This window comes from Muscardinus avellanarius (genome assembly GCF_963383645.1).
Source record: "Muscardinus avellanarius genome assembly, chromosome: 5".
NCBI lineage: Eukaryota > Metazoa > Chordata > Mammalia > Rodentia > Gliridae > Muscardinus > Muscardinus avellanarius.
In genome coordinates this window covers 9,025,062-9,045,961 of record NC_137790.1, presented here as the reverse complement: position 1 = coordinate 9,045,961, position 20,900 = coordinate 9,025,062, and the positions used below count along the sequence as shown (strand labels likewise).

Here is a 20,900-nt window from a genome sequence, read left to right as displayed (position 1 = left end):
CCGGCCCAGGTTGTGGCTTTAATGACAGTGTTTGTAATGGTTTTTTGCCCTGGATGCCAGTTGGAAGATAACCTAGCCAGAAGCCCATCTAGTGTGGCCAAGAGGATGAGCAAGGGGCTAAACGTTCAAGTGCTTTATCTTTCATTCCGTACAGCTACTTGGATTGGCTGTTTTGCTGGGCAAGTCAGTTACTCTGTTATTTTTATATTTTTTATGTTTTTTATTTATTTATTTATTTTGCAGTAATGGGGATGGAACTCAAGGGCATTCTACCTCCAAGCTACACCCAGCCCTATTTTTTATTCATTTTGAAACAAGAGTCTCACTGAGTTACAAAGGGCCTCACTAAGTAGCTGAGGCTGTCTGCGAACCTACAATCCTCCTCTCTCAGCCTCCCAAATGCTGGGATTACAAGCGTGCGCCACCACGCCTGGCCTTACTCTGTTATTTTTGCAAATCAAAGACAAATGTGAGTCATTTTCATAAAAATTCTAAAACACCTTAAACCATTTCTCCCTAGTCACACCAAAGATGCATGTCATCCTTATAGCAATATTTCATTGCGAGAGTCCCAGTTCATTTAAGGTAGTAATATTTCACCAGCTATGGTGGCACATGCCTTTAATCCCAGTACTTGGGAGGCTGATACAGGTTCAAGGCCAGTCTCAACAATTAGGAAGCCTTGTTTCCAAATTAAAATTAAAATAGACTGGGGATGTAGCTCAAAGGTAGAACACCTCTGGGTTTAATCTCCAGTACCACAAAAATTTTAAAAAAAATTAGTGATATCTCTCTGTTTTGTTTATTTGTGGAATTAAAAACCTTTATAAAACTGGGCATGGTAGCACACACTTGTAATCCCAGCATTTGGGAGGCTAAGACAGGAGCATCGCAGGTTTGGGGACAGCCTCAGATATTCAGTTACTTACTGAGGCCCTTTGCAACTCAGTGAGACTCTGTTTCAAAATAAAGAATAAAAAATAGGGCTGGGAGTATAGCTCAGAGGTAGAATGCCCCTAGGTTCTACCCCCAGTACTGCCAAAAAAAAAAAAAAGGGCATGATGGCGCACACTTGTAATCCCAGTGCTTGGGAGGCTAAAACAGGAGGATCACGGTTCGCAGACAGCCTCAGCTACTTGGTGAGGCCCTTTGCAACTTAGTGAAACCCTGTTTCAAAATAAGAATTAAACGCCTGGCATGGTGGTGCACGCTTGTAATCCCCGGAGACAGGAGTATCGCGCAGGTTCAAAGCCAGCCATGCTGGCTTAAGAGACCCTGTTTCCAAATTTAAAAAAAAAAGTCTAAAATAGGTCTGGGAGTATAGCCTGGAGGTAGAAGGTTTTCCAGGAACCCTAGTACCACCACACACACAAAAAAAAAAGAATTAAAAAAAATAGGGCAGGGAGTGTAGCTCGGAGATAGAATGCCCCTGGGCTCCATCCACAGTACTGAAAAAAACAAACAAAAACCTTTATAGCCTCATTTTTAAAGATTCTCAAAACTGGTTTCTTGTTTCTCACCAAAGCACGACTTCCAAGAAAGAAAACATTTCTCCGGATTACCCGCTCACTCTCCTGGAAGGCCTGACAGCCATTTGTCACTTTTGTCTTTTGGAACAACCCAATCAAAACAAAAAGGTATTATCTTTTTTCCTTGCAATTCAAGTGAATTTTCATGTGTTGTTTTGTCATATTTGTGCCATGACTGTTTCAAATAAGTAACATGTAAGTAAGTTACGTGTGTACATGCAAATACGTGTAAGTTGTACAGATGTGTATGCAAATGTATGTACATGTATGAATGTGTATGCAAATGTATGTGGGTGATGCAAATTATACATGATGTGCCTGTGGTTTTAGTTTTGCTGGCTTCTGGATTTTTAACTCCTGCCCATTTTCCATCAATAACCATATTGGTTAAAATGTAAAAGTCAGAGCCAGGCTTGATGGTGTGTGCTTGTAATCCCAGCATTTGGGAGGCTGAGACAGGAGGACTGCAGTTCATAGACAGCCTCAGCTACTTAGTGAGGCCCTTTGCAACTCAGTGAGACCCTGTTTCAAAATAAAGAATAAAAAATAAGGCTGGGGGTGTCGCTTGGAGGTAGAGTGCTCCTAGGTTCCATCCTCAGTACCGCCAAAAAAAAAAAAAAGTAAAGCTACTTGTTTGATTTGGGGCATTTATTTATTTATGTGTGTGTGGGGGAATGGAACCCAGGAACATTCTACCTCTGAACTACACCCTTAGCCCTAATTTATTATTTTATTTTGAAACAGGGTCCTCACTAAGTTGCTGAAGGTGGCTGCAAACCTGTGATCTTCCTGTCTCAGCTTCTCCAGTGCTGGGAGATTACAAGCATGTGCCACCTCACCCAGTTTATATTTAAAGTATTTGGGGGGTGCTATTGGGGATTGAACATAGGGGCATTCTACCTCCGATCTGTGTCCCCAGACCTATGTTATTTTTATTTGGAAACAGGGTCTCACTAGGTCGATAAGTCTCACTATTTGATAAGGTTGTCCTCGAACCTGCAATCCTCCTGTCTCAGCCTCCCAAGTACTAAACATGCACTACCACGCCTGGCTTTTAATGTATTTTTACTTGCTGTTGTAGTGTTTGGGGAACTGGAGCTGCAAAATATTATAGCTGTTAAGTCTCTCTGCCCAGTCTGGGTTTAAATTTTAGAGTACATCTAATGCCTTGGTTGAATGATTTAAAAGAATTTGTAATTCAGCCGGGCGTGGTGGTGCACCCTTGTAATCCCAGCATTCGGGAGGCTGAGACAGGAGGATCCGGGTTTGCAGCCAGCCTCAGCTACTTAGTGAGGCCCTTTTAACTCAGTGAGACCCTGTTTCAAAATAAAGAATAAAGCCTGGCGTGGTGGTGCATGCTTATATCCCACACTTGGGAGGCTGAGACAGGAGGATCACACAGGTTCAAAGCCAGCCTCAGCTACTTAGTGAGGCTCTCAGTAACTTAGTAAGACCGTTTCCAAATAAAATATAAAATAGGTCTGGGAGTATAGCCTAGAGGTAGAAAAGCTCCTGGGTTCCACCCCCAGTACTACCATAAATAAATACATAAATACATAAATAAATAAATAAGAAAGACTAAAAAATAGGTCTGGAGGTGTCACTTGGAGGTAGAATGCCCCTGGGTTCCATCCCCAGTACTGCAAAAAAAAAAAAAAAAGAGTTTGTAATTCAGCTCGATAAACTCCCAGCTGACTCCGTCTGAAAGCAAGCTCGGGCAGCCACGCCCGAGGAACCACATTGCGCCCGACCTCGGCGTGCGCGACTCGCTAGGACAGTGTCCTCGGCGCACGCCGAGTCCCACCAGCACCGCTGCCCGCGCGCAAACTTCACCGACTTGGCCAGCCTCGAGTTGCTTTCTTCACTTGCAGGCCGCTGCTGCGAGCGATCCTACCAGCCTGAGAAACGCCAGGAACGCCATCTTGGAAGAGCTGCCACGCATCATGAGCACGATGGCCCTTCTCTGGAATGTTCTCAGAAAGGAGGAGTCTCACAAGAGGCCCGTGGACCTCCTGGGGACCACCAAGGGGTCCTCTTCGGTTTACTTTAAAACCACCAAGGTGAGGAGGGGGCCGCTGTCTGGTTTGATCATTCACTTTTCCTTTTTTTTTTTTTTTTTGTGGCGCTGGGAATTGAACCCAGGGGCATTCTGCCTCTGAGCTACATCCCCAGTCCTATTTTTTTGTTTTGAAACAAGGTCTAAGTTGAAGAGGCCCTGACTATATTGCTAAGGCTAGTCACGAACCTGTGATCCTCCTGTCTCAGCTTCCCAGGTACTGGGATTACAGGTGTGCCATTGTGCCTGGCTGACAAGTTATTTTAAATAATACAGTTGGTTAAATGTTACTTTATAAATTTAAATTATTTTATATTTTATATTTAAGTTAAATATAAAACTGTATATTTAAATTATACAGTTGGCTAAATATTACTTATTTCCTTTTTTTTTTTTTTGTGTGTGTGTGTGTGTGTGTGTGTTTTACTGGGATTAAACCCAGTGGTATTCTACCTCCAAGCTACATCCCCAGTCCTATTTTTTATTCTTTTTTTTTTTTTGGGGGGGGTCTGGGGATGGAACCCAGGGGCATTCAACCTCCGAGCTACACCCCCTGCCCTATTTTTTATTCTTTATTTTGAAATCAGGTCTCACTGAGTTGCAGAGGGCCTCACTAAGTAGCTGAGGCTGTCTGCGAACCGTGATCCTCTGGTCTCAGCCTCCCAAATGCTGGGATTACAAGCATGCGCCACCACGCCCGGCTTCCTATTTTTTATTCTTAATTTTTTTTTTTTTTTTTTTTTTTTTTGGTACTGGGGTTCCTGGAAACCTTTCTACCTCCAGGCTACACTCCCAGACCTATTTTATACTTTTTATTTGGAAACAGGGTCTCTTAAGCCAGCGCGGCTGGTTTCAAATCTGCGTGATCCTCCTGTCTCCATTTCCCAAGACAGAGATTACCACCACGCCCGGCTTTTTAGTCTTAATTTTGAAACTAAGTTGAAGAGGCCGCACTAAATAGCTGAAGCTATCCACTTGTGATCCTCCTGTCTCAGTCTCCTAAGTACTGGGATTACAAGCGTGTGCCACCATGCCCTGAAAAATGGCACTTATTTCTAGAAGTTACAAATCAACTTTTTTTTTTTTTTGGTGATACTGAGGCTGGAACCCATTCTCCCTCCAAGCTACATCCCCAGCCCTAATTTATTCTTTTTTATTTGGAAACGGGATCTCCCTAAGTTGCAGAGGGCCTCACTAAGTTACTGAGACTGTCCTTGAACCTGCCACCCTCCTGTCGCAGCCTCCCAAGTACTGAGATGACAGGCGTGTGCCACCACGCCCGGCTGCGCATCACCTCTCTTAGGGCTACTTGTCCTCCCCCAGCCGACAGAGGCAGCCTAGGCTGCACCAGGTGGAGGGAGCCCTCACCCAGCAGCCTGCTCGGGCCCTCACGGTCTCTGCAAAGCCTTGTGTGTGGCTTAGTGGTCGAGCGCTTGTCTGGCTTGCGCAGGGCTCTGAGTTAGATTCCAGCACTGCAGAAAAGCAGACACTGGCCAGCTCACAGGTCCTCGGCGCACCTCATCTCCTGACCAACTCCGTCAACCCCTCCCTCCACCTTGGCTGCTCCCTGGGCCTGCCCTCTGGCGCGCAGCAGGCCCCATAGCTCATCCGCCCCTTCGAGGCAGCTCCTGTCCCTCCTCTTCCATGGGTCCCCAGCCGTGAAGCCTGGGCCTGGCGGCAGACGCTACCAGGACAGGTGCTGCTCTCGGTCTCATGGCAGGCAGCGACCAAGCGTTTGTCACACAAAAGCCCTGACAGCACTCCGCCGTGACTCCGTTTCTCTTTTTTCCAGATCATAAGACAAAAGATTTTGGACTTCTTAAACCCCTTGACAGCGCACCTCGGAGTCCAACTAACCGCGGCCGTTGCAGTGGTGTGGAGCAGAAAGAAAACCCCGCGCCACAGCAAGACGAAGGTACGCTTTGCGCCTGCTTCGCCAAGAAACACGGAAGGCTGTTGAAGCACAGCTGATGTTGGAGCCATGGTGGCTCACGCTTGTCATCCCAGGACGGGAAGCTGAGATGAAGGATCCGGGTTCGCGGTCAGCCTCGGATACTTAGGCTCTTTGCAACTTAGGCCCTGTTTACAAATAAAGAACAAAAAAAGTAGGCCTGGGTGTAGCTTGGAGGTAGAATGCCCCTGGGTTTCATCCCCAGTACCACACAAAAAAAGGTGATGTTAGAACAGGCATGGTGGCATGCCCTTGTAATCCCAGTACTTGGAAGGCTGAGACAGGAGGATTGTGCAAGTTCGAAGCCAGCCTCAGCTACTTAGGTGCTCAGCAACTTAGTAAGACCCCGTTTCCAAGTAAAATATTAAAAATAGGTCTGGGAGTGTAGCCTGGTAGTAGAAAGCCCTAGGTTCCAACCCCAGCACCACACACACACACACACACACACACACACACACACACACACACAAATGGTGATGTTAGAACGGGCATGGTGGCGCACACTTGTAATCCTACTACTTGGGAGGCTGAAACAGGAGGCTTGCAATTTCAAGGACAGCCTCAACAATTTAGGGCCTGGACCACATTCTTGAACATTTGTGGGGTCCTCCCCAGGCAGGAAGCCTCATCCCAACTGATTTCCACCCGAATGCTCATGACCATGGCATGGAGAACTCTGCCATCAAAATGTGCTCCCTGAGCCAGGTGTAGTGACACACACTTGTAATCCCAGCATTTGGGAGGCTGAAACAGGAGGTTCACAGCTCATGATGAGCCTCAGCTACTCAGATGCCCTTTGCAACTCAGTGAGACCCTGTTTCAGAAATAAAAAATAATTAAAAAATAGGGATGGGGTGTAGCGCATAGGTAGAATGCTCCTGGATTCCATCCCCAGTACCACACACACACACACACACACACACACACACACACACACACACCCCACACACAAATGTGCCCCCGTCCCTGGGCTTCCCTACCAAGGCCACCTAGCATGGGCCTGACTGATTTGTTTTTCTTTTCTATTCTCTTATTTTGGGTTTCATCTGTTGATGCCAACTAAAAATGAATATTTTTCTAAAATCTTTTCTTTCTTTTTTTATTTTGGTGGTACTGGGGGTGGAACCCAGGGCCTTTCTACCTCCGGGCTATACTCCCAGACCTATTTTCTATTTTATTTGGAAACAGGGTCTCAGTAAGTTGCTGAGAGCCTCACTAAATAGCTGAGGCTGGCTTTGAACCTGTGCGATCCTCCTGCCTCAGCCTCCCAAGTACTGGGATAACAAGCGTGCGCCACCACGCCCGGCTCTCTGCACACTTTCAAGCAGTTACTTTTTCTTCTGCAGATAGTGCCGGCAGCAAGTGCGTCCCAGCTCACCCTCGTGGACCTAATTTGTGCTCTCAGCACCCTACAAACCGACACAGTGCTGTTCCTGGTGAAGGAGGTGGTGAAGAGGCCACCGCAAATCAAAGGCGACGAGGTGAGAAGCGGGCACCCATGTCCACAGGTGCTCGCGTGGTAGCTTCCTGATGCTTTTTCCTAGAAATTGGGTCAGGAGGGCAGTACGGGTAGCAAGTCGGGTGCTTGGGGTTCCAGGGCCGAGGCGTCATTCCTGTGCTCGGGGGGCCTCAGGCTCTGGGGCTCCTGTTTGAAAGGAGAGGGCAGCTGGAGGTCCTCACGCCCACCCACAGCACACGCTGCCCGGGACCTGGTTCCCAGCATTTTCTATGCACCACATGGAATAAAGTCTCTAGACAGAGGAAATGTCAGCTGCCTCAAGGAATTCACAGCCTGAGAGGTGTCAGAGGGAAGTGCAGGCCGCAGGCCGACTGGTGAAAGGTGTCGCCGCTAGGGGGCGCTGTGACCGCAGCCGCGGAGGGAGGAGGTGGGCTCAGCTCTGATTGTGCAGCAGTGGCTTAAGGGAGGAGGATGGACCAGGGAAGGTGACAAGCAGGCTTAGGCGGGTCAGGCAAAGTGGGGATTATAGAGGAGCAGGTGTGGAGGTCAGTGGCGCAGATCCGCCCAGGTTTCGGCTGCTCTAGGGAACTGGGCTCCCACCTCCCCAGACCGGCAGGCGGAGGCCCTGTCTTACTTGGTTGTTATGCTTCAAAGAGAAGCGCCCAAGTCCCTGAGAAGGACTCTGCGTTACAAGCGACACACATACATCTGCAGGGGACAGAGGGATCATTTATGATTGTAAGCGTTTTATAAATAAATGCTCTAAGAAATGGAATCAAGAAGCCTCTGGGAGCGGGGCGTGGTGGGCACGCTTGTAATCCCCGCGCTTGGGAGGCTGAGACGGGAGGATCGTGCAGGGTCGAAGCCAGCCTCAGCTACTTTAGTGAGGCTCTCAGCAACTTAGTGAGACCCTGTTTCCAAATAAAATATAAAATAGGTTTGGGAGTGTAGCCTGGAGGTAGAAAGCATCTGGGTTCCATCGCAGTGCCAAAAAAAAAAAAAAAGAAAGAAAGAAAAGGGAAAAAAAAAGAAAGAAAGATAAAAATAGGGCTGGGGGTGTTATCTCAGAGGTAGAATGCCCCTGGGTTCCATCTGTGGTGCCTCAGGGGGAAAAAAAGCCCCTGCTTAGATATGCACAGGAATAGACAAGTCGCAGGGCTATTGTTTTATTTTTCATTTTTGTGGTACTGGGGATTGAACCCAGAGGCATACTACCTGTGAGCTGCACCCCAGCCCTTATTTTAATTTTTTAGTTTTAAACAGGGTCTCACTAACTTGCTGAGGCTGGCCTCTAGCCTGTGGTCCTTCTGTCTGAGCCTCCTAAGTAGTGGGATTACAGGTGAGTCCCAAAACACTCAGCTGCCTTTTTTTCTTTTTAAATTCCATACTGGAGCCGGGCGTGGTGGCGCACGCTTGTACTCGCAGTACTTGGGAGGCTGAGACAGGAGGATCACGCAGGTTCAAAGACAGCCTCAGCTACTGAGTGAGGCTCTCAGCAACTTAGTGAGACCCTGTTTCCAAATAAAATAGAAAATAGGTCTGAGAGTGTAGCGTAGAGGTAGAAAGGCCCTGGGTTCCACCCCCAGTACCACAAAAGATATAAATATAAAAAAATTCCATAGTGGGCCAGGTGTGGTGGTACACGTTTGTAATCCCAGTACTTGGGAAGGTGAGACAGGCGATCTCGGGTTCACAGTCAGCCCTCCGTGAACTTAGCAACTTAGGCCCTCTACAACTAAGACCTCGATTCCAAATAAAAATAAAAAATACAATAGGGCTTGGGTGTATTCATTTCGAGTCACCCCCCCCTACCCCGTGCCATTTTGGCATGGGGCTGTATTTCTGTTTTCTGTATTTCTATCTTTATAATAAACTTCTTTAAATCTTCAAAAAAAATATATAATAAGGCTTAATACCCACAAAAATTAATTCCATAGTGGAATCAGGCCTGGTGACACATGCCTGTAATCCCAGTATTTAAGAGGCTGAGACAGGAGGATCGCAGGCTCAAGCACGGCCTCAGCCACATAGCGTAAGTGGATCGCTCTATAGCTCCTGAATATGCGAGCAACGTGACCTGTGTCATAGGAGAGAAAACCTAAGTCACACCTTCTTCTGCGCCTGGCTGATTTCACTTAACATCATGGTCTCCAGGTCCCTCCATTTTCCCGCAGATGACATCATTCTGCTCTCCTTGATTGTGGAGTAGAACTCCACTGTGTGTATCGCGTGTAGAACTCCACTGTGTGTAATCCGTCCATGTGCCGACGGACGCCTGGGTTGGTTCCATGGCCTGGCAACTGTGGACCGTGCTTCTGTAAATGTGATAGGCATGTGTCGCCATCGTTTTCTGAAAGATACCCAGGAGTAGTAGAGCTGGAACCACTGCAATTTGAAGAGCTTGCCTGGGCTGGGTTTGAAGGAATCTCTGTAGCTAAGAATTGGGAATTTTTTTCCTGTCTCCCAGCAGATTAGGATGCTGAGGCAGGAGGATCACAAGTTTCAGGCCAGCCTCAGCAACTTAGCTCAAGATCCTGTCTCAAAAAATCTTCAGTTCTGCAAAAATATAAATAAAAATAAGAAATAAAATAAAAAGGGCTGGCCATATAGCATAGTGGTAGAGTGCCTCTGGGTTCAATCCCCAGGACCACAAAAAGGAGAAAGGATCTTCTCTTGTCTCTTGTCTATAAGTAATCATATGCGTTTATTGGGATGGACATTCGCTTTATTTTTCTGTTTGGGAGATTGAATTATAATGCCATGTCTTCTCTGAGTATTGGCCGATAGCTAGAGTGGAAAGTAAACAGGATGGGAATCGCTGTGAAGTCTGCGGGGACCCCCGATGCCCCTGTTTTTATTGTTATGTAAGGGGTACTGTCAAGTCTTGTTTTATGTGAAAGGTTTTTTGCTGGAACATTTGCTTTTTAACGTATAGAGCTGGGCGTGGTGAGGCACGTTTGTAATCCCAGCATACGGGAGGCCAGAGGATCATGGTTCGCAGACAGCCTCAGCTACTTAGTGAGGCCCTCCGCAATTTAGTGAGACCCTGTTTCAAAATAAAGAATTTAAAAAAAAACAGGGCAGGGGGTATAGCTTGGAGGTCGAATGCCCCTTGGTTCCATCCCCAGACCCGCAAAAAACAAACAAACATAAAGAGCCCTTTCATTTTACGTGAGTTGTGTGTGTCTCTGTGTGTGTGTGTGTTATTGGAAATGAACCCAGAGGTTCTCTACCTTTAAGCTACACCCCGTCCCTTTTATTTTTTTTATTTTGAAGCAGGGTCTCGCTAAGTTACCATGCCCTGGCCTTGAACTTGCCATCCTCCTGTCTTAGCCCCTCAAGTACTGGGATTAGAGGTGGGGGCCCCCAGGACCAGCTGGTTGAATTCTGTTAGCCTCCTTTCCTGTCACCTTGGAGTAACTGGTTTTGCTTTCATTTTCAGAAATCCCCCCTCGTGGACATCCCCGTACTGCAGTTTTGCTATGCTTTTATCCAAAGGTAACTTCAGAAACATCCTGAGTCGCTGAGGCCATTGCACTAAGCATGTGTAACAAGTCAGTTTCATGTCTTGACTCCTGGAAAGCTTTGGCTCAGAAGATGCCTTGACGGTGTCTTCATTTCTTCCCGAGGAGTGGAAAGGGCCTGAGTGTCTTTGCTTTGCTTTCTCCCTAGATCGCGTCTGACATTTTACAATTCGTGCGTACACTGAATACTTTGTCAACAAGGCTCTAAGTGCAGCCTATTAAACTTTAAAAGATTCAGATTTGCATTAAATTGATACCAGAAAAAAAACCACAAATAGAAGTGGTGGGCCTCGGAATATTGTCAGCACCTCCTGTTGCTTCTGCCGGCTGCTTGGTTTGCTCAGCCGACTCCCTAAGCTCAGGCCCAGCTAAGAGACGCGCAGGAGGGTTCCCCAGCATAGCTGGGAGCTTCACGGGGCTTCAGATCCTGCCAGGGCAACATCCCAGGCCTCTTCTCTGGACCGGGGCTCTCTGTTGCATAAATATGGGGGGATACAGACACCTTCTCAAGGCAGCCTCAGTATCTTCCCCTTTCCATAAGCAGTGTCGCTGCAAATAATTCTGACAGCTGGGCGTGGTAGTGCACACTTGTAATCTCAGCACTTGGGAGACTGACAGGAGGATCGCGCAGGTTCGAAGCCAGCTTCAGCTACTTAGTGAGGCTCTCAGCAACTTAGTGAGACCCTGTTTCCAAATAAAATATAAAATGGGTCTGGGAGTATAGCCCGAAGGTAGAAAAAGCCCCTGGGTTCTACCCCCGTACCCCCCCACACACACACACACAAAAAAAAATTCTGGCAACCAGGTACCTTGGTTTATAGCATCTCACAGTCCTTCCGACTCCCCAAGTTCTGAATTCGCAGGAAGGTAACCAAGGATCGCACACAGGAGTCCCGGGGTCTAGGCTCTGTTAGAACAACTGCCCTTCACCGGGGAGCATCAATGCAGTCCCCTTGGGCGGGTGAAAGGCAAGTTACTCCCCTGTTTATCGATGGCCAGTGCATACTATGACACTAGCGGGCGTTTCTTGTGATGGTCTGCTTTCCCAGCATCTGCAGGGTAGTTTTTTGTTTTGTTGTTCTTTTTAATCACCCATCTTCTGCAGAGGAAGGCAAAGTGGCTGGGGACCAGACCAGGGCCTGGAGCCCTCTGTCCACATCTGAGCCTTCAAAGACTGTATGGTGCTGCCAGGCTTTGTGGCTGTGGCATCCGCAACCTCCTTATCCCCCGGAAGGTCTGACCAGGGAGCTCCTCCGAGGGGTGGTCAGCTTCTTGTGGGTGTCCTCTGACCTGACACTGCAGCCTCTGACAGCCAAGGAGTGCTACCAGCTATGTCAGGGCAGAAGGATTATTCTGAAGGCCAGACAAATCTCAAAGCTGAGTGTTTAGTTAAGGCATTTCCTTGATAGATGAGGAAACCAGGAGCATCTCACCTGTCAGCAGCAAGGTATCAGCCCTAACTCCAGGTGCTGCCCACGACACCAAAATGAGCTCAAATATTTTGGTGCTCAGTGTACCATTCCAAGGATGTCACAGTGGTCAGCCCCGCGCAGAACCCCTGCGCAGGAGTTTAGGATGAAGGGCTGAAAATCTCAACCATCGCGAGGTGCAGGTCAGCCGGATACACTGCCACCCACCCCCCGCCGCTGCCTTTCCAACTCCTGTAAAATGTGCTTATAAGCTGGGCATGGTGGCACAGGCTTACAATCCTAGTACTTAGGAAGCTGAGACAGGGGATTGCAGATTGGAGGACAGCCTTGGTAATTTAGTGAGGCTCTCAGCAACCTAGTGAGACCGTGTTTCCAAATGAGAAATAAAACTGGTCTGGGAGGGTAGCTCCAAAGGAGAATGCCTCTGGGTTCAATTCCTAGTACTATACCCCCCCCAAAAAAAAAATGTGCTTATAAATAAATGTATTTGCACTTGTTCATGGTTGGGTGTTAACTTTTGTTTCTACTTTTCTTTCTTTAATAGGCTTCCAACACCAGCCTTACAAGAGAACTTTGCTTCACTGTTGGGAGTACTAAAGGAGTCTGTGCAGTTGAACCTGGCTCCACCAGGGTATTTTCTGCTTCTCAGGTATGCCGTTACCCACAATCGCACAGCTGTAGTGTTTTTTATTTGGAACGTATTTTATTTCTGCAGCATTTTTGACCCAAAGCTGATTGTCTCTTCACAGCATGCTAAACGACTTTGTAACAAGAACTCCCAGTCTGGAAAACAAGAAAGATCAAAAAGACCTGCAGGTAGGTCTGTACGTGAAACCATTTTGCAGAATGCTGTTCTACCTGCAGGGGATGTGGACAGTCAGCCTGGGCAGAATCCCCATGCAGGAGGTTAGAGCAGGTGGGGCTGAAAATCTCGACCCTCACCAGGTGCAGCGGGGGCTCCCGTGAGACCCTGTCTCAAGATAAAAATAGAAGTGGGAGAAGAGAGAGCTCAGTGGGAAGAGCGCCCCTGGGTTCAATCCTGAGTACTCCAGAAAAGGCTCAACCCTCTAATTCAGCCCTGCTCTTTCCAGGACCCGCTGCCAGGTAGTTAACTCATTAAGTACCATTCAAAAAGACAGTTATCAGGCAGAAGTATTGGCACCCCCCCCCCCGTAATCCCAGTACTTGGGGGGCAGAGACAGGACGATCTCGGGTTTGAGGACAGCCATTGGTAACTTGTTGAGACTCAGCAAACTCTCAAGACCCTTTTTTATTTATTTGTTGTGGTACCAGGAATTGAAGCCAGGGGTATTCTATCTCCAAGCTGCAATCCCCATCCCTATTTTCATTCTTTGTTTTGAAACAGGGTCTCACTTGCGGAGGCTAAGTAGCTGAGGCTGGCTGCGAACCTGCGATCCTCATATCTCAGCCTCCCAAGTACTAGGATCATAGTCATACACCACCACACGACCCTGCTTTGTTTATTTTTTATTTTTTTGGTGGTACTGGGGGTGGAACCCAGAGGCTTTTCTACCTTCAGGCTATACTCCCAGACCCATTTTATATTTTATTTGGAAACAGGGTCTCACTAAGTCTCTGAGAGCCTCACTAAGTAGCTGAGGCTGGCTTCCAACCTGCGCGATCCTCTTGTCTCAGCCTCCCAAGCGCGGAGATTACAAGCGTGTACCACCACACCCGGCTCAAGACCCTGTTTTAGAATCAAAAAACACAGGTATCATTTAGGCTACAGGTCCATCACTCACCTCAGGAACTCATGATCAGTCCTTAGCTTCTGCAGCAGAAAAGAATTTAGCACATGCCAGTAAGAGACAGAGGTTTATAGCAGGAGGTACACAGTCAAGGAGGAACAGAACCCACCTCCAAAGGGAGAGAGCGACTTGGGGAGGGGGTCTTCACAGTTCTTTTTATAGGCAACCATGGGGGGGGCAGTCCCCGTTTTTTGGTTTTTTGTTGTTGTTGTTTTTGTTTTTTAAATCCTCAGGTCCTGCCATTTCATTGGTGGGTGCTGGGCGAAGCCTGGGCTTGGCCAAAGGTCAAACATTCTTAGGGATCCTTTGTTTACCAAGTATTTCAGGAATTTCAGGTGTGGAGAGGAGGGGCCATTATGCTTAAAAGTGAGGATTTTTGCCTAAGAAGCAGGCCCCATAGAGTGAAGGCTTATGAAGTTTCTAGATTTTAAAACTGTAATTCTGCTGGGCACACTTGTAATCCCCGCACTTGGCAGGCGGAGACAGGAGGATCGAGCAGGTTCGAAGCCAGCCTCAGCTACTTAGTGAGGCTCTAGGCAACTTAGTGAGATCCTATTTCCAAATAAAATATAAAATAGATCTGGGAGTATAGCCCGGAGGTAGAAAGCCCCTGGGTTCCACCCCTAGTACCACAAAATAAATAAATACATACATAAATACTATATGTTACGGTGAAATATGTTACAGTGTGGGAATATGGTTGTGGGAAAACTGTTCCCAGGGATCCCTGTTAGGGTCCCGGACACAATTTCCCTCAAACCACAACAAAACCCAAAACGACCAAAAACAGGAAAAAAAAACACAGATTCTTGTCCTGAGCTAAGGATAAGTATTCATAGCTCGAATACTTGCTGAAGATTTAAAGAAGTTTATTAAAAAGATAGAAATACAGAAAATAGTTACAGCCCCATGCCAAAATGGCATGAGGGGGGAGGGTGGCCCGGGCCAACTCGCCACTCCCCAGATACAGCACGTGGACCCGTGGACCGGGACCAGAATTTTTATACCCATGACCTCCATCTTGTTTACGTAATTCTTTTTTTTTTTTTTTTTTTTGGTGGTACTGGGGTTCCTGGAAGCCCTTCTACCTCCGGGCTACACTCCCAGACCTATTTTTACATTTTCATTTGGAAACAGGGTCTCCTAAACCAGCGCGCGCGGCTGGCTTCGAACCTGCGCGATCCTCCTGTCTCTGCCTCCCAAGCGCGGGGATTACAAGCGTGCGCCACCACGCCCGGCTTGTTTACGTAATTCTGATGTAGTGAACCTCCCTGTAAGGTACTTCCCCCAGCAAGGTGTGGCAGGGTGTCTCCTTTCATGAAGGACTAAGGCCCACATCCTCCCTAGATCATCATGTAGATCTGTGTAGAAAGAGGAAGCCCTAGCTCTCCTCTACTGACTTGTTAATTCCTTTGAGCTAGGTTAATTTACATTGGAATAGCTGCCTGCTTTTAGGCAGAAATCAAGTCCTTTCTTTACCCAGGTCTGCACCATTTTGACAATTATTTTTGAAATATATTAATAATCAGAGCTTTCTCAAATCTTCCTAGGCTATTCCCAATACTGGCACAGCTGAGACTGAGCGGCACGATCTTGGGTCCCATGTGGCCTGGGCTGGGTGGTACGACTTGGCTGCCTTAATCTTTTTTGTGTGTGTGGTACTGGGGATGGAACCCAGGGGCATTCTATCTCCGAGTGACCCCCCCCCCAGCCCTATTTTTATTCTCTATTTTGAAACAAGGTCTTCTTGAGTACCTCAGAGGGGGTCTTTGAAGAAAGCCTTGTTCTTCTCTCTTGTGTGTAGATTTTTAGCCAAGAGCCATCTTCAAGGACATACTTCCAGGACCTAGCCAGGGCTCCTGCCCCACAAGGGGACAGCCAGTGTCTTCATCAAAGTGATTCTCAAATTCCTAAAAAGGAATCTAGACAAACTTTATCATCATAACCCATATGCCAGAGGTCATCTACAGCAGAGCTGACAATGGGAGACAGCAGTGAACTACCCAGCTGCGTGACCTCCAAGATGAGCGGTTATCAGTCAGTCAGAGAGGAAGCGAAGGGGGGGCTATTTACATTCCCCCCCCTGGTAACTACTTCCTTCCATAAAATCAATGTGTTTCTATGACCAGAGATGGGGAAGCTGGTTTGACAGAGAAGAGCTTTAAAACAAACAAAAATCAGAATATTCGTTTTGAGGGGGCAGGAAGACAGAACAATTAATTTAAGATTAACAATAAGCCACCATTCAGGTTACTTTTTGTGTGAGGATTAAGGCAGAGAAAACTGTTAGAGCCTCAAACAAAAGTGAATCCAAATTCCCTAAGACTTGCTAAAGCCCCTTATCAGACTCCTCTGCTTACAGGAAAACAGCCCATTATAGTGCTTAACACAGATGTGATGGCCCACCTTGGCAATAGTTAACCAATCTCCCTTAACAGCCCCCACTGATAATAGCTAACTGCCCCTCTCCCTGCCTGTAGAATCTGTCCTTAAACAACCTATAGAAACTTCTAGTCTGAAAGTGGACACGGACGCCAGCCTTTCCTGGAGATCCCCTCCATGGGTTTTATTCCAATAAACCTATGCTGCCATTCCCATCTCTTCCGCCCTCCCTGAACCTTTCAGAAACTTCATTATGCCCATGATCAAACGAATCCAGAGTCAGAGAAACAGCTTGGTTTCTGCTCTTACCCTGGATTCCAATAGAAATGTTGATTCTTAACATTAAAGAATGGCTTGTCTGCAGCTTAAGCAAGTCTTTATTACAAAGTAAGAAATAGAAAGGGAAGAAAACAAGAAGAGTGCCGGAGAGACACTTTGGAGAGCCCCAAAACAGAGCTTTCCCTCCCATCGGACCCTGGCCCTTCAAAGGCTTTGACTGCTATCCTCCTGCGGTGTTACCTAGCAACTCCTTTTCCCAGGCTGGTGGTACTCTCTTGTCTCTGGACAGCGCGCTCACTAAGTGCAGGTGCAGATAATCCACCTTTCTCTATCTCTGCTGTATCCATTGCCTAACAATTACTGGTACCACCACTCCCGCCCCAAAAAACATTTTTATATTCTTTATTTTTATTTTTCATTTTTATTTAATTTTTTATTTTTGCAAGTCTGGGGATGGAACACAGGGGCATTTGACCTCCGAGCTACACTCCCTGTCCTTTTTTTATTCTTTATTTTGAAACAGGGTCTCATTAAATTGCAGAGGGCCTCACTGAGTAGCTGAGGCTGTTCGTGAACCACTATCCTCTGGTCTCAGCCTCCTGAATGCTGGGATTACAAGCATGTGCTACCATGCCCGGCTAAAAACATTTTTTTAAATAAAAATAAAAAGAGCCAGGTGTGGTAGCACACGCTTTTAATCCCAGCATTTGGGAAGCTGAGACAGGAGGATCACCATTCGCAGACAGCCTCAGCTACTTAGTGAGGGCCTTTGCAATTCAGTGAGACCCTGTTTCAAAATAAAGAATAAAAATAGGGCTGGGAGTGTAGCTCAGAGGTAGAATGCCCCTGGTTTCCATTCCCAGTACTAAAAAATATATATAAATACATAAAATTTTAAAAAAGAAAATTCAAAGCCGGGCGTGGTGGCGCACGCTTGTAATCCCCACGCTTGGGAGGCTGAGACAGGAGGATCACGCAGGTTCGAAGCCAGCCTCAGCTACTTAGTAAGGCTCTCAGCAACTTAGAGTGAGACCCTGTTTCCAAATAAAATATAAAATAGGTCTGGGAGTACAGCCCGGAGGTAGAAAGCCTCTGGGTTCCACCCCCAGTACCACAAAAAAAAAAAAAAAGAAAGAAAGAAAAAAGAAAAAAGAAACTTCAGTGTTCTATAAAGGTATAAAGGGCTCCCAGCTGTGGCCTGTGTTATATTTCTTTCTTTTAGGTGGTGGCCTTTCCGTACCTAAACTTTTTAACTTCCTTTCCTTTTCTTCTGATATCTCTTAGGAAATCACTCAGAAAATCCTGGAAGCGATAGGGAACATCGCTGGCTCTTCCTTGGAACAAACCAGCTGGCTCAGCAGGAATCTGGAAGTGAAGGCGCAGCCCCAGGTGTCCCTGGAGGAACCTGACTCCGAGGATGATTTGTACGGTAGGTGGCAGGTGGCGGAGGGACGAAAGGGATGTCACAGGCACGGGGCTGGCTTCTCTTCAGAAAGATCTGAAGCCTTCTCACCACCCGTGGGGGAAAGGAAGCAAGGAAGGAGAAACTCTGTGAGGCTGGAAGATGATGATCTTACAAATTTTTTACCCCAACAACTGTGTCCTTTTTCCCTCTTGAAATTGTGGAACCGATAACAAGACCAAGCACGGGGCTGAGACTGGAGGATGGAAGGCTTGAAGCCAAACCCAGCAACTTAGCAACACTCTCAGAAACTTAGTGAGACCCTGTTTCTTTTTTTGTGTGTGGTACTGGGGCTGGAACCCAGGGGCCTTCTACCTCTGAGCTACACCCCCAGCTTTTTTTTTTCTTTACTTTGGAATCAGGGTCTCACTGAGTTGCACAGGGCCTCACTAAGTAGCTGAGGCTGTTCGCGAATCGCGATCCTCCTGTCTCAGCCTCCCGAATGCTGGGATTACAACAAGCCTGTGCCACCACGCCCGGCTCAAGACCTTGTTTCAAAAAACAGAAAAGGGCTGAGGTTGCAGTTCAGCAGTAGAATGTTTCTGGGTTCAATCCCCAGCAAAAAATTTTAAAAAGAATTTTTAAAAGCAAGAATGGGCCAGGCATGGTGGCACATGCTTGTAATCCCAGCATTTGGGAGGCTGAGACAGGAGGATCGCGGTTCACAGACAGCCTCAGCTACCTAGTGAGGACCTTTGCAACTCAGTGAGACCTTGTTTCAAAATAAAGACTAAAACATAGGGCTCGGGGTGTAGGTCGGAGGTACAATGCCCCTGGGTTCCATACCCCGTACTGCAAAAAAGTAAAATAAAAATGGCTCCATATAATAGGCACTGGGCTGCCCTGTTATCAGCCAGAGCTTCCTAGGAATGTGGCCAAGAGATGCAGAGACTCATCAGCATAGCTGGGGACCAGTCAGTGATCAGCAATAGATGCCACAAGAATCTGAAATTGTTAGAGATCCAGGCAGAGGCCCCCTCTAGGGGTCCTACCGCCCTGTCCTGATTTTGTACTGCCTGTGTGGCCCAGCTGAATTTTTACCCCACCCTAATCTTGCCCTTGAGGACCAGATACTAGAAGCAGAAGTTCCTCTTCTCGTGGGCTATCTGAAACCTGTTAGATGTAAGTGGCAACCAGAGAGATCTTAAGACAACCTCTGACTTCATTATAATACATGAATATTCCTCCCCTTTATTGGCTTACCCTGCCTTCTCGTTTCTTTTGCCCTGTATTTATATGTTTTTGGAGTTTTTTCCTTTTTTTGGAGGGGGGTGTACTAGAGATTGAACCTAAGGGCATTCTACCTCTGAACTACACTCCCAGCCCTTTTTATTTTTTATCTTGAAACAGAATCTTACTAACGTGCTAAGGGTCTCACTAAATAGCTGAGACTGGCCTCGAACCTGTGATCCTCCTGTCTAAGCCTCCCAAGTACTAGGATTTCACATGTGTGTCACTGTGCCTGCTTTCTTTTGCCTTATATAATATAACCTCTCAAACCCTAAGGGTTAGTAAGTTGGTTTGTGAGTCTATTTCCTACTTCTATTCTTGGCCAAGAATAAGTCTCACTGGTCAATCAATGTTCACAATAGTGTTCTGTCTTGTTATTGGTTCCACAACTCAGAGAGAAAAAGGACCCAGGCCTGGGGTCACATATTGGTGACGGCCCCGACAAATCAGGTCCAGCCACTGGCCCCAGAGAAAGCAATGAATCCAGTCGATGGGCTGGGCGTGGTGGCCCAAGCTTTTAATCACGGAGACCAGAGGATCATGGTTCGCAGACAGCCTCAGCTACTTAGTGAGGCCCCTTGCAACTCAGTGAGACCCTGTTTCAAAAATTAAAAATTAAAAATTAGGGCTGGGGTGTCACTAGGAGGTAGAATGTCCCTGGGTTCCATCCCCAGTACCACCAAACAAACAAACAAACAAACAAAAAATGATAGTGAGAATCAGGAAAGGAATTTAATCAATATTGCTGTACTGGGAGACAAGGAAAATCCAGCATCTTTGCCATGTCTTTGTGACTAACACGAAGTATGGTTTAAATAGAGAAAGAATTGGAACAGGAGGTGGTGGCACGGGGCTGTAACCCCAGTACTTGGGAGGTTGAGACTGGAGGATCCCAGATTTGAGACCAGCCTCAGCAATGTATCAAGACTCAGCAACCTCATGAGACTCTGTTTCCAAACAAAAAATAAAAAGTGATGGAGGTATAGCTAGGAGATAGAATGTCCTTGGGTTCGCCGGGCAATCCCCGCGCTTGGGAGGCTGAGACAGGAGGATCGCGCAGGTTCGAAGCCAGCCTCAGCTTCAGGTTCGAAGCCAGCCTCAGCTACTGAGTGAGGCTCTCGGCAACTTAGTGAGACCTGTTTCCAAATGAAGTATTAAATAGGTCTGGGAGCATAGCCCAGAGGTAGAAAAGCCCCTGGGTTCCACCCCCAGTACCACAAAAAAAAAAAAAAAAAAAAAAAAAAGAAAAGAATGGAATGTCCTTGGGTTCAATCCCCAGTACAAAAAAAAAAAAAAAAAAAAAATTAATAGAGGAAGAATGGGGCAGGGGCAGTATGTGTGTGTTAGACAACTTTCTGCTGCTAGGACAAAATACTTGAAGAAAAAAAAACAATGAAAAGAAGAAAAACACTTACTTTGGCTCTTCATTTCAGGGGTTTCAGCCCATGCTAATTGCTTCGGCCTGGAGCTGGCAGAGCATTATGGGGATAGCTGTGGTAGGGGCAGCTGCTCCGCTCACGGCTCTGGGGAGACAGAGGGAGGGGGGTGGAACCAGGGGCAAGATCGAGTCCCCAAGACTCCTTCAGTGAGGTCCCACCTCCTCCAGTTTCCATCAGCTCCCAAAGATGCCATCCAGTCATTAATCCTCCCATGAGCCCAGAAGCCACAAGGTCCCATTCCTGCCCCAAAGCCCCGCCCCTGCACCTGCTGCGCTGGGGACCAGGAGCCTTTGCAGGACCCGAGCCTCCACAGCATGCATAATGAAGCAGCCTGGTTGAGCCGTTATTGCTGAGGGACCATCCAGCTCCTGCTGGGGACAGTGATCTCCT

General features: G+C 47.2%; 1 protein-coding gene across 1 annotated transcript in view; it reads left to right on the top strand.

The window, feature by feature from the left end:
* DOP1B (DOP1 leucine zipper like protein B) overlaps window positions 1–20,900 on the top strand; it is a gene marked incomplete at both ends in the record, with an annotated part of 124,094 nt that overhangs the window by 71,844 nt on the left and 31,350 nt on the right. The window contains 8 exons of the mRNA XM_080695713.1: window positions 1,526–1,637; window positions 3,401–3,589; window positions 5,378–5,500; window positions 6,883–7,017; window positions 10,438–10,493; window positions 12,494–12,598; window positions 12,699–12,765; window positions 17,664–17,808. Coding sequence (XP_080551839.1) covers window positions 1,526–1,637; window positions 3,401–3,589; window positions 5,378–5,500; window positions 6,883–7,017; window positions 10,438–10,493; window positions 12,494–12,598; window positions 12,699–12,765; window positions 17,664–17,808 — 932 coding nt within the window. The remainder of the gene's footprint in view (window positions 1–1,525; window positions 1,638–3,400; window positions 3,590–5,377; window positions 5,501–6,882; window positions 7,018–10,437; window positions 10,494–12,493; window positions 12,599–12,698; window positions 12,766–17,663; window positions 17,809–20,900) is intronic.